Source organism: Prionailurus viverrinus, chromosome A2, assembly GCF_022837055.1.
Source record: "Prionailurus viverrinus isolate Anna chromosome A2, UM_Priviv_1.0, whole genome shotgun sequence".
In the NCBI taxonomy this organism is placed as follows: Eukaryota; Metazoa; Chordata; class Mammalia; order Carnivora; family Felidae; genus Prionailurus; species Prionailurus viverrinus.
In genome coordinates, this window is record NC_062562.1 from 52,259,000 (window position 1) to 52,272,793 (window position 13,794).

Consider the following 13,794-nt stretch of genomic DNA (forward strand, 5'->3'; position numbering starts at 1 on the left):
TACCAATATTGGTAGATCCTTTTTTATTTTTTTAATGTATATTCATTTTTTGAGAGAGGGAGAGAGAGTGTGAGCAGGGTAGGGGCACAGAAAGAGGGAGAGATGGAATCTGAAGCAGGCTCTGCGCTCTGAGCTGTCAGCACAGAGCCGGATGTGGGGCTCGAACCCACGAACCATGAAATCATGACCTGAGCTGAAGTTGGACGCTTAACCGACTGAGCCACTTGGGTGCCCCAGTGGATCCTTCTTAAATGGGGAGTAATAATAAAACTTTACAGCACTTTGGCCCTTGTTTTATTTCTTCCAACTGATAGTTTCTTTTTTTTTTCCCATTACACTTCCTATACTTGTTTCCTAGCATGCTTTCCATCCCAATTTGGCTGCTACCTAGCAATTTTTTTTTTTTTTAACTCCTACCACCTACCAGGACAGAAATTGTAAATTACGGAGTACCTGATTCTGTTAATGATATCAGTAGGCCTTTTATGAAAATCATGCCATTGCTTTCTCTTAGCAATGCTTTATGGGATGTGTATCATCATCACCACTTAAAAGAGGCTAAGTGAGGATAAATAATTTGCCCAACGTCCTACAACTGGTGGAAGATGTGGGATTCAGTTCCGAGTCTGGTAAACCTCAAAGCCCTTTCTCCAAGAATTAGGCTAGGAACTCTAAGATACTGGAATAGTATAAGGTCCAACTTCTGACCTGAAGTCAGAGGGATAAGACTGACACATTTGAAACAAGACTGAATTTAAGGTAGGGTCGCTTCTAAGTGCCATGTGATATGGTAGAGTTGACTGTTCAAGAAATGGTGAATTCTGCCTCCCAATCCCACTCTACTGCTATCTGAACCTGACTGGGCATATTTATAAATATTTAATCAAGAGTTTATTTTAAATGTTACCCCAGCCCTTGTTGCACAGTATACTCATTCACCACTTTGTTTACGATGGACCGTAAATTGAGATGCTATGTCTCCTCACCCTTCTGTCAAACCCAGAAACATTTGTGAGCCCTAAGTGTCTTTACACATGTTCACCCTTGTGTCCATTGCCTTTCAAGTTTCATGAGCTCTTTGATAAGCACAGGTCACAGGAGCTCTCCTTTGCACACCTGATTTGGCAAGAGTGTAGCCAACAGGAGGTTTTTATCTCTGCCCTGGATGTCTGCAACTTGGTTGAACTCAGTGCAGCTCAGTTCAGCAGAGGCCTACTGAGTGCCTAGTCAGTGGCAGCTGGTGTGCAGGGCCCTGTGTAGGAGTACAGCTTGTTCATTCAGTGTCTGTTGTCAGGCCCCTTGGAAGCACTGGTGGTTGTGACACACAGAGCAAGGTCTCTATTTTCATGGAGCTTCGTAAACAAGCAAACAGAAGGTGCTTTCTGCTCATGTTGAGCACAAAGATGAAAACAAAACAGAGTGTTGGGATCAATTGAATTGGTTTGGGAATGGAGGAAGAGAAAATAGAGGTCAGGAGTTGGACAGTTTATTCTAGCAGGTGAGTACAGGCTCTTCTGAGAAGGCAGCATCTGAGTAGAGAAGGGAGCCAGACCTGTGAGGGTCTGGGGGAAGAGCCTGTGGGCAGGGAAGCATCCTGTACAAAGACGTAGGCTAGGAACAAGGTTGTTCAACCTAAGAAACGAAGGAAATGTAGCCAGCATGATGAAAACACAGGGAGTGGGAGGGGAGTGGTAGGAAGTGAGGTTGGAGACACAGGCAGGGAGCAAGCAACAGGGGCTCTCATAGGCCATGAGAAGGAGCTAGTGTTGTGTTTTAAGCATGAGAGTGACAGGGAGTGATTTGCATATTTTTTAAAGCCTTGACTGCTATGTGGGGAATGGATCAGGGTGTGAAAAGGTAGGAACAAGAATGTTTGGTGTGAGCGGCTGAACAAGATGAGTTATGTTCTTATAATTATTGATGTTGTCCTATACCTGGTGGAGAAATTTGAATTGGGGTTTTCTCCTAGAGGCAATGATGTGTGTCAATAATAGCTCCTACTTATTGAACATTTATCAGTGCCAGTCACATGGTTTACCGTGCATTTCTCATCAAGTCCTCACACACACGAAGAACCTTATAAACTGAGTTTATTATCGATGTCACTTTTTATAAAGGAAGCAACTGAAATGGGGAGACCCTGGATACTGACCACTCTTCAGTGAGGAGAGGGAGCAGGAATGGCATGATGGCCAGGCACCGAACTCCTGGAAGGGGGCTGGGAGACTGTCAGTAAGTACACTGGAGTTTGGCGGTGACTTTGAGGTGCAGAGAAGAGTCAGTCCTGGTGATGGTGAAGAACCTGTGTTAGGAGCACACATCCAAGGGCAGCCTTCACTGTGTCAACCACTGTGGCCAGTGCTGTGGGAGAGTCTTAGATGAAATGGATGCTGATGCTGGCACTTAACAGTTCAGGTAATTAGAGGCGCCTCTAGTGCAAACTAGAAAGTAGGTCCAACTTCTGGAAGGAGAATTTGTTGATATACTTAACTTAAAATGTCAGAAAAAGTCCTGGTGTCTTCACTGAATTCCTGCACCTTCTCCAAGGTCAGTTTTAAGCTAGCATGGTCTTGGAAAATCTGTCCTGACCTGTCTGTGTCGTCTACCCCCAGTTCATCTTGGTCCTTTGTCTCTTTCTCTCTCTCTGTCCCCGCCCGCCCCCTGCCCCCCGCCGTCACACGCACACATACGCATGCCAGGAACTGGGCTTTCTGGGGCATCTCAGGAGTTCCAGGGTAGCTTATTCTGTCCTGTGTGTTCACCTTGGGACACAAATGATCCCCCGGTTGGTGATATGTTTCCCTCAAGTGCTCAGGACCTTTTCGCAGCCCCAAGACATCATCATGACCTCCTGAGGACTAGGTGCTTATGTAGGCACCTAATAAGGGTTGGGTCCTGCCCCTTTGTACCTTGAGGTACCAGGAAAGCTGTTGGAGTCCAATCTGCTCTTACGTTTAGGAACCATTTTTGGTTTTATTTTTGCATTCCTTTCTTCTTCCTGTGTTGCTCTTAATTTGCTCCCAGCATTCATTTTAGCAAAACGTGTTTATCATTGGCCAGGCTCCGTATCAGTTGGTAGAAAAGCAGTTCTAGGAACTGAACTTAACTTGTTAGCCAAATACTCCATGCATCAGCAGGGGTAGTAGCTGTCAGTTGATCTGAGTTTTATGTGATGAGATTTTTTTTTGTTTTTTGTTTTCCCCCCTCAGATGAGAACTACTGTTTGCTAGCACTGAGATCATCAAAACCATTTCAATTTAGGTCTTTGTGTGAGAATATAATTATAGCTCCCAAAGATACAGGTCTGGCCTAGGAAAGTGAGGACAAAAAGTAAATAACGTCGGTAGAAGGGGAATGATTACTGATACCAGGTAGGTTGAATGGCAACTCACTTACTTTTCAATGATATTACACAAATCAAATAAAATCCTATTCCCTTTTGTTTTATTTTAGTTAAGTATTATTGTCCAAAATGAAAATCAGATGTTTTTCTTCTTTTTCATTTTTTTTTCCAAAGCAAATGGTTACAAACACTTACTTAATATAATTTACTGGAGCTTTTTTTTTTTTTTAAAGAACATTTACATTACTTTCTTTTATGCATGCAGTAACTTTTGATCAGAACATGACTCCACTCTCTTGTTTAATGTTGAGCATCTGGATTAAAGGCTTCTTTTAATCTTAAATACAGATTATGACTCTCTTTCCCTTTAAGCAAACCGCCATAAAACCTTGGCTCTTTTCCAGTTTTCTTCATTAAAGCTCTCTTTATTATAGTGTTTTTGGATGGCAGTCATTAAATGATTGTTATGCACAATGGGCACTTGATTATAATTATTTAACTGGCAATCAGTTACTGCAGCAATTTGGTGGTGTAATTAAAAGGGAGCATGTTGGTACCTGCCAGCATCTTTGAGATCTTCAGCTCTGGATTAGGGAAAGAAGCAGAATCTAAACATATGAACAGGAAGAATCAAGCACTTCTATGAATGGAAGCTTTTCTTTTATTCTTCCCCAGTCTGGTTCTTGGCCTCTTTCTTCCATAAGGTGGGTGAACAATAGTGATCAAATATGATGCAGGTAAGAATTTTTGTGCTACAAACTCCTGAATCAATCAATACATTCAGTAACAAATATAAATTTGCTCCATGTGCTGAGAAATGATGAATGCATAGAAGTATATTTATATAAGTCTGCCTTTTTAAACACAAACATTTTTTCCCACTCTGATCTAGGCATTTCAGCATTTCTTTCATGACCTATAAATGGCTATGGGATGCCACTAGCAAAAAGTTGGCATAAAAGATGAGTGGCATTCACACCACACCTGGAAAGTCATTAATCACTAAAGAAGTTAGTAACAACGTGATTCCCAAGTTAAGATGGTCCACTGCATGATTCAGAATTCTTTGAGCGTGACAAACATCTAATCCTAACCAACCTTAGCAAAGAAGACATTTCTTGGCTTATGTAGCTGGAATGTTATTGGAACCGCTATTAGGACTAAAGGAAGAGCTGCATGAACCAGGGCTCAGGGTTAGGAACTGGGACCCAGTCCCTCTCAAGACTCACTTTCTGTTCACCTCTCAGCTGAGCCTATCTGTGTTTGGCCTTGTTCTGAGGATGGGCTTCTAGGCCTTTCCCTATGGCAGGGAACATGGCCATTAGTAGCCCTAGATTCTGATCTTCCTTGCTGAGCAACTCCAGTGGCAACATGTATCTTCCGTCTCTCATAAACCTGTCTCAAGGAATCACAGTACTTCTGATTGGCCGTACCTGGGTCATACACCACCCAGTGAACTAATTATTGTTACCAAGCCAAGGAAATGACACATATGATTGGCCAAGCCTAGGGGTACCTTCATGGCTTAGTCAGTTCAGCATCTCACTCTTGATCTGGCTCAGGTCATGATCTCAAGGTTTGTGAGTATGTGCCCCACGTTGGGCTCTGCACTGACAGCACAGGGCCTGCTTGGGATTCTGTCTCTCCCTCTCTCTGCCCCTCCCCCACTAGCTCGCTCTCTGTCTCTCTCTTTCAAAATAAATAAACTTAAAAAAAAAACAATTGGCCAAGCCTGGACCACATGTCATCCCTGGGAGTAGGGTAAGGAAGATGGAGTCTGTGATTGACCGTCCTATCAGAGACCTTGATGTGTCCCCATAGGTGGTTCACCAATGACTAAGAAAAACACAATGATTATTTTAGAGAATGAATGTGAAAATCTGAATTATTCAAACCTAAAAATGTACTCTACGTGTTTTCCCAAAATGGATCTCCTTCTTTCTTTTAGAAATATTCCACCTTTGTAAGACTGAGTTATAAAAGTGTCCATCTAAGTTTCAAATGATTGCCTAACTTTATCTGCAGTCATCCTTTTTTTAAAAAAAATTTTTTTAATGTTTATTATTAGAGAGAGAGGGAGCAAGCAGGGGAGGGGCAGAGAGAGAGGGAGACACAGAATCAGAAGCAGGCTCCAGGCTCTGAGCTGCCAGCACAGAGCCTGACTTGGGGCTCAAACCCACAGACCACGAGATCATGACCTGAGCTGAAGTCGGCCACTTAACCGACTGAGCCACCCAGGCACTCCTCTGCAGTCATTCTTGAGCCCTGAATAGTGTGATCCAAGGACAGGGTCCTGACGAGATGGAACAGGCAGAAACAAAGATGGCATGGCCACCGTAGCTGCGCTATTACAAGGGACTAAGGGTCCGGAGTTCCAGGGAACACAGTTTTCAACTACTGCCTCAGAGTATCAAACCACTTAACCACAGTTCTGGATAATAAAAATCTCCATTTTTCTCTTGGTTTAGTTCCATATTTGAACCTGTGAGGGTGAAGGCTAAACAGTCTGCAAAATGGCAGACTTAAAGAGCAAAAGGCCTTTATTTTTATTATTTTTTTAATGTTTATTTTGAAAGAGAGAATACATGTCTGAAAGGGGGAAGGGCAGAGAGAGAGGGAGACAGAGGATCTGAAACGGGGCTCTGAGCTGACAGCAGAGAGCCCAATGCAGGGCTCGAACCCACAAGCCATGAGATCATGACCTGAGCCAAAGTCAGATGCTTAACTGAGAGCAACTGCTCATCTGACAGTGGTGCCCAGCAAAAGACCTTTAAAGTGAAAGAAAACCTTCGATGAAAATTTAAAAGTGCTTTTCCTACCCCTCCCCTTCACCAACTGAACATGATCTAATCAATAAGGGAAGTATGAATCATGCTATTTATTAAGCATATAAGGAAGATAATCAAATTGTCCAAGCTCAAACTTGAATAAAAATAAATTCTCAATTTCCTATTTATCTTATTAACCAATGCACATTTATTTTTGTTATGTACTTATTTGTACAACTGAGATATTTAAGTTTAGCGCAACTTAAACCAGTAATGAAATACTACCCTACCTGAACTCTGGAGCGGGGGGCAAGGAATCCACTTCTTCAAATCAAGTAAGTGCATGTGTATTTACACACACACACTTTTTTAGTTTGTGGATATTGGACAGTGCTAGAGGAGTTTCTTGGGAATCTAATCTTCTCAATGGCAAGCTCCAGCATTGCCTCTGCCAGTAGTTGAGTTCATAGGGACCTCATGCCAATTTTCTTTTCACATATGTGAAATAACAGTTTGGCACATAGCAAACAAAACAGTGACACCATAGAGAAGACTAGTGCTTTTTAAGAAGTGAAATGGGCAGATTCAGAACTAATTTTTTCTCTAGGTGAACTGAGTTTAAATTAAATTAAATGTTGCAAGAGATTACAGTATTTGTGTGACTTTCAAAAAGTCAAAGGCCGCGGCAATAAAGTATTTTCATTTTATAGAGTTTTTCTTGGAAAGGCTGCGTGCCATATGACAGCAGAGTTCTTAAAAACCCAGAGGCTGGTGCCAGCACAAAATCCAAACATCATAAAGTTACTTCCAAAGCCCTGATAATTATCCGTCCCCTCTCTTGGAACAGAGCATCTCTCAGCTAGACCAAATCTGCCAGCTCAGAATCACCTTCCTAGCCCAGGGTTTTGAGTATGAAGCTATGGGGAAGGCACGTTCGCCGGGAAGGAAAGGAAAAGTTACTGAACAACAACTGTCAGATGAATCAAAAACCACAGACATTAGCACTGTCCAAGTGAGCATTTTTTTTTCTCTAGCAAAATTTCTTTCTTTCTTTTTTTTTTTTAACCAAAGAAAGACAAGGGAGGCCAACCAATGGCCCAGGGGCTGTGGCTGTATGCATATCTGGTCCCTTAGTCAGTTTTTGAAAATCCAGCTAACTTGTTCCCAGCAAAATGCCTACTTCCAACCCTCTCCACTTAGAGCAGTATGCCTTTACCAGATTGGATCATTCTGAAGCAAAGGGGCTGCTTGTTCAGGCTTTGCATGCTTCGGTGGTACCTTGGAATCAGTAAAAAGCCTTGTGATCCGTGCTTCTCTGCTTCCCCAATTTTACCCAAAGGGTGCTGGGGGAGACTTGCCTTCTGCCTATGCTGCTTCTATACGCAGAAGCCCTCTGAAAGCCTTGCTGACCAGGACTTGAGATCCATGTTCTTCAGTGAATTTCCATCAGAGGGTCTCTGCCAAGTCACATAAATCTGTCAAAGAAGGCTTGTCTAGGAGAGCACCGAGTCCCTGTCCACAGAGTGTTGGCTCAACAACCATCCTCGAGTGCTTGCTGGCCAGCCCTCTCGTCTTTCCCACCCCCTTCATTAGACTTCACTACCACCTGCTAATGCATCTAAAAGGAGCAAGAGGTCTTGGTCACAACAGATGATTAGAGTTGATGCCAGAAGTGTAAACAAGTCATAAATTACTCTTAATTCTTCTTGGCTATGGATGCTGTTAGTCTTTAGTGATGGAAAAATATACTCACTTTAATCTCTTTTATTTATATAATATAATAGTTGGTCTTCTCATATGACTATAAATCTCACTTTTCTTTAACAAGCATTTCCTAAGCATGTGCTCTGGGCAAAGTACTGTGCAAGCTGCTACTCTTGAGAACAGATAAGGGAGTTCGTGTTTAGTGGGGACAGAGTTTCAGTCCAGAAAGATGAAACAGTTCTGGTGATAGATGGTGGTGATGGTTGTACAACAGTGTGAATGTACTTAATGCCATTGAACTGTACATTTTAAAATGGCTGAAATGGTAGATTTTCTTAAATATTTTTAGCACAGAATAAATTAGAGGTCTTAAACTTTTTTTTTCAGTAAAGATTAATTATTTGTTGTAAGATGTCAGTTCCACATATATCCTATCCTATATCCAGCAAAATAAAAGTGTGTGGGACTAACCACAAAAATCTAGAATTCTACATTTCTTGTATTTCACATAGCAAGTACTGAGGTCATTATTTCACTGATTTCTCCTATTGTCAGAATACTATATAAGGTCATATTTAAGTTAACAAATGATTATCCTCTGCGATCGAAGTGAAGAGTCTCAGCAATTGCATTGTAAAACGAACCACTGAGTCAGGCCTTCTACTTAATGTCCATACCACAGGGCCCCAAAATGGCCAGAGCTTTGTTGAGCTTGGGGAACAGAGAATCAGATCCTGTCTTGGGGCCTGCTAAAGTGGAGAAATCCCTGGCCTTCAGGCTCTGGTTCCTGCCTCTGCCTTTGGCCAGTGCTACAAGTGTGGGCAGGCCATCTTATCTTCATGGGCTGCTGTGTCCTAATCTGTAAAATGGGAGTGAAGATGCCCTCCATGCAGGCTGTTGGGAGTAAACATGCAGACACTTGTGAAAACACTTAGTGCTGGGCTGGGGGCATAACAGGTGGTAAGTCAGTGCCATCTCCCTTGCCCCTGAGGCTTTTGTGACAAAGGATCCTAATGCAGTGGGTGTCTGAGACAGCCTCCAGAGCGCCCTTCATCCCACATGTGTGGGAGTACGTGAGCCTCCTCCTGAAAATCTTTTCTCCCTCTGCTGATACCCAGGTCTCCTCTCCAGTCATTCTCTAAACTCTGCTCTCCTGCTCTGCCTGCCTTTGAACTGGGAAGGTCATGATGCCAATATATTGATGTTGTGTCAGAGGGGAAATGGCCCGCCCCTGGCCCCACGCCACCAGCAGCTGTGGAAGCACAGCAGTGCTCCGTGTCTTTTGGTGTTGGGTCTCCTGCTCTTTCATGAGCCCAAGGCCTCACTGTCTCGCTTCTCAGACCCAGTACCCTTCCCTAGGGTTCAAATGTCTTCCCCTTGGTTTCCTGTGACCTCTTGTCCCTCAGTTGGGAGCTAGGAGCAAAGGAAGGTACCTGTTACCCCAGACCTGTGTCTTTTAGTCTGGTAGCTTGGCCCCAGCACTCCCTCTTCGTGCAGGTCTGCAAAGCTGTACCTGGGAGCTGTTACCCTTCCTTCCTTGTGGATCCACGCTGTTCCTCTGGCTCCAGAGGACAGCCCGGCCTTGTATCAGACCTCACCAAGACCTAGAATTCAGTTTGTTGAAGATTAAAGTACTTTGATGGGTGGCATAAATTATCAGCTTCCCCAGATTCACGACATCTGACTGATAAACATCTGGGTGATAAAAAGCTGGGCACCGCTTCCATACCAGCACTGCAAGCTAGTGCCAGGCTACCAAGTTTGTGGTTTCAACCCTTTTATTATTGTTTTTAACTTTTTAATTCAAAATTGTATAATTTATATACAATTAAATCTTAATTGTGTACAGATCTTCAGTATACATCTCAATGAATTTTTATGATCTGCGCATCTGTATCAATACTACCCAGACTGAGATTCAGAACATTCCCTGTACTCCAGAGCCTTGGAACCCCTTCCTGTCAGTACCCCCACAAAGGCAACTACTGCTCCAATCTCTATCATTTTAGATTGGATTGGGTTCTCGTCTTCTCTGCACCTACTCCCACCCTTAAATCCCAATTTTCTATTTAATATCATTTAAGAATTAGAAATTGGTTATTGCCTGTTGTGACCAAAAAGAAACAAAGTAGTGGTCATTTTAGAAATGCTTCTTCTGCCCTCCCCACCTACAAACATTCTAATGTGCCCTCTGCCCCCACCAGCCCCATCAACCAGGTCATGGTCAGGGAGGTGAGATCCCCACCCTTTCTGGTCAGTTATGCTCTGTCCCAGAGTCTGAAAAGGAATAGAAACAGAAGCTCTGGGACCTTAGTCCTGTTTTCCTGGTGCCCAAACCTCAAAGTATAGTACTTTCTAAGCTGAACAAGAGTGTGGTTCTTAGAATCATCAGATACCCATTGAGCTTCCAACATACTCAGATTCCTGTTTTCCTTTTTCTGTCAAAGTAGGTTTATCTTTCCCCTGATTATGTTTTCAGTTTCCTCAGGAATGAGGAATGCGTTTGATGAGGAATATCACCATCGCACTCCCCTTTCAGCATGTTAATGTTGACCATCTTGAACTGTTTGTACTGGGGAGTATTATGAGAAGATGATTTTATAGAAGGTACACAGAAGCCCCCATTTTGGCATGTACTGCCATACTCAAATCCTTATATTTAAAAATGGAGCTTAGTCTGTTTATCCTACAGTAAAAATACATACAAGAAGCTATTATTATATTGACATTGGAGCCAAACAGGAAATCACAGGATTCACAGATGTTATCTGCTTTAATGCAGTGGGTTTTCTACACGCTGCCTTTGTAGCCAATCAGGATAGACTCCACAAAAGGATTTAAGGAACATGTTATTGACATAATGTGTATTTCTTGGGCTTTGCAGACTACATTGTGTTCCCAGAGTTCTGAGGGCGAAAGTGAGAAGGAGGCTTAGAGAGAGATGAACAGCAAGAAAGAATTGAGATTGATTCCATCATTAGCATGAAAATATAATTATAACATTCTTTAATATGGGGTAGATTTTGGTGTAATTCAACAATGTATGTAAGCACTTATTCTATGCACAGAATTGCCTAAAGCAGTTTGCAGCCCAAAGGGAAGGTAATATGTCAAAAGGAGTAAGTCCTCAAAACTGTCTTTTTAAAATTTTTTTAATGTTTATTTATTTTTGAGAGAGAGATAGAGCATGATGAGGGGAGGGGCACAGAGAGAAGGAGACAGAATCTGAAGCAGGCTGCAGACTCTGAGCTGGCAGCACAGAGCCCGACACGGGGCTCGAACTCATGAACCAGAGATCAGAGACCTGAGCCAAAGTCAGATGTTTAACCAACGGAGCCACCCAGGCACCCCAAAACTGTCTTTTTTAACATTTTTATCCATGATTTAGATTAGGACAAAATTGGCACATGTAGCTGATTCATGGGTGATGCTAAACCTGGAAGAGACTGAAAATCAAGCCCTAAAGAGATCATGACAGACGGGGGGCTGAACCTAGAAAGTTGAAATACAGCAGGCACAAGTGTAAGTCCTTAGATCATTTTTTACAAAGCTTCCCTGAGTATTGAGTGGGGGAGATACAAAAACATCAGCACTTGGGAGAAGAGGTTGTGGACGCTTGCAGGCACAGCGTGGGTGAAGCAGTAGTATGAAGAGGCGTAACAGTAGCTTCTGCACTGTGAACTCACGCTTCTCAAAATTCCATTACACACACTCGAAGCTGCTGAACAGAAGGAATAGGCAACCTCATGACTGTGTGTGGGTGTGGAGGACTCACATTTATGGGGGATGGACTTCATACCAGTCGAAGGGCCCCTGTGGCCACTTGTCAGAGGGATTGTGGAAGAGATCCGTGTGCCCTGTAGGTTTGGAACAGGCCTCATCCAACCCTGATTCCCTATGGTTGTTTGTGTGCACGTGTGACCTCAGCGCACAGTGCAGGGTCGGGTGACCTCCAGTAAGATGGCCATGGGCTAGAACATCTGGGGAAGGAGGCAGAGGCTGACATGCATCTTGAAGTGTGACAGAATTGAGGAGTACAAGGCGAAGGTAGACAGGCATGGGGTGTGAGGGGTGTGTTGGGAGACAATGCAAGAGAAGTTTGGGTTGATAGGGTGGAACAATAGAGTGAGAAACCTTAGAGGATGGAGATTTGGGCACCCTTGTTCTCACGTGGTCTCCTACAAGGACACAGGGTGACACAGACCCCAACCCCACAACCTTGGTGATATTAGCAGTTCCCTGTTTTGTTGGTTGATAGGCAGTGGGGGTATCCAGACCAAACCACTCAAAACTTATTTCTAGTACAGAAGGGTCACAGTCAGTTTCCTCTTTTTTTTTTCTCTCTCTCTCTTTTCATGTTTATTCATTTATTTTGAGAGAACACATGCTCACAAGTGGGGAAGGGGCAGAGACAGAGGAGGAAAGACAAAATCCCAGCACACAGAGCCTGATGCAGGGCTTAAACCCACAAACCATGAGATCATGACCTGAGCTGAAATCAAGAGTCAGTTGCTTAACCAAATGAGCCACCCAGGCACCCCCACAGCCAGTTTCCTAAAGGCCATGGGGGAAAGGCACCTTGTCAGGACATGATCAGCAAGGCTTATGCACCTGCAGCCTCAGTGGAGGTTTTGCATTTGTACCAATGCTATGTTTCTAAACTTTCCAAAGCTTCAGGTTGTCATTCCCAGAGGCCATCATTCTAAACAAGTTTCTGTTTTGCCTTTGTTCATAAATGAGGCTTGAGAGAGCCCTTCTGTAGGTAAAACACTTTATCTAGTTTTATTTCCAACATTCACCCTTTATTTTCTCTTAACTGAACAGCTAACAGCAAGATGCAGAGCGTATTCCGGGGACATTGACTCAGTTCATTTGCACTGTAAGGACTTGCACTGCATCGTGTTACCTTTTGCAAACACATCACAGTTGTATTTCCAGGCATTTTCTGCACAATGGCCCTACGACGTGAGTAAGTTAGGGCTCATTCCCCATCTTGCAGATGATGATATTAATGCAGGAGAGGTGAACTGAGGTGGGGAGAGTAGTTTAGTTAATGTGGAGAACAGCCCATTTTACGAATGGAAAGGCCATTGGAGGTGGGACATTTTTGCTCTTTAACTAAAGAAACATTACAGAGAAAGGGTTTGGCATTGGCAAGGCCAAGTTAAACAGGATACAGCATTCTCTCCCAGTGTTTCCACCACCACGCCCCTGTCCTCACTCGGGTGCTTGCAGGTCACTTCCTAATCTGTGAATGGGTTCGCTGACCTGTAAGCAAGGATGGGAGGTGGAGATTTCACTTGCACAAACCCATCGAAGGAAGTCATTCTGCAAGTTTCCCAAGGATGAGGGAATGTTTTTTTCTTCTCCCTCTGTTGCCACTCCCCCTCCTGTTCCACTGTAAAACAACCTCAGCCTCCCTTCCCCGAGCAAAAACTGTAACCCAGAGCTACGTTCAGAGGCCTGCTGTGGCCGTGTTTATCTTGGTCTTCTTTGGAGGCTACTGAGGTTTTGTGCCCCCCACTAGTCCAGTGCCTCTAAAAAGACATTTCAGGGCTATCAAAGAGACTCCAATATCCGGGGGCCATTTAAAAAGCCAGAGACATGTTCTGTGACTCATCACCAAGTCCTGATATTCAATAATCCCATCACCCTAGGGGGTCCCAAATACTGTCTCATTTGATCTTCTACCCAGTTTGAATAAAGAATCAGGAGGGCTTTACAGGCTGATTGCATAGGATGCATTATCATTCCTTCTGAAGTTAGGAAAAATAAAGCTGTTATTGCTTGAATTAAAACAAAATAAACACAAACCCATAGGACTTTCCTAATGTCCTTTCTGATGTGGCCTTTACTGGGTGTTTCTTGTGTTTGTAATTGTGTCAAGTTCTAAGTCCGTCATTCTGCTCCATGATTTCCCTTGATTTTCCATCGTCTTCTCCTTGTCATACTCAGATGCTCCTACTCTGTCTTCAGGTT

The 13,794-nt window shown here is 43.4% G+C and overlaps 1 protein-coding gene and 1 pseudogene across 6 annotated transcripts in view; both read left to right on the forward strand.

The window, feature by feature from the left end:
- Positions 1 to 13,794, forward strand: part of ATG7 (autophagy related 7) — a 247,781-nt gene that overhangs the window by 161,353 nt on the left and 72,634 nt on the right. The window contains exon 19 of one of the 6 annotated variants that reach the window (XM_047835902.1): positions 2,118 to 2,240. The exons of the other annotated variants lie outside the window; for them this stretch is intronic. Coding sequence (XP_047691858.1) covers positions 2,118 to 2,165 — 48 coding nt within the window. The 3' untranslated portion in view covers positions 2,166 to 2,240. Of the gene's footprint in view, positions 1 to 2,117; positions 2,241 to 13,794 lie in introns of those variants that run through there. 6 annotated transcript variants of the gene reach the window in all.
- LOC125161094 (pancreatic progenitor cell differentiation and proliferation factor-like) overlaps positions 2,189 to 13,794 on the forward strand; it is a 29,690-nt pseudogene continuing 18,084 nt past the window's right edge.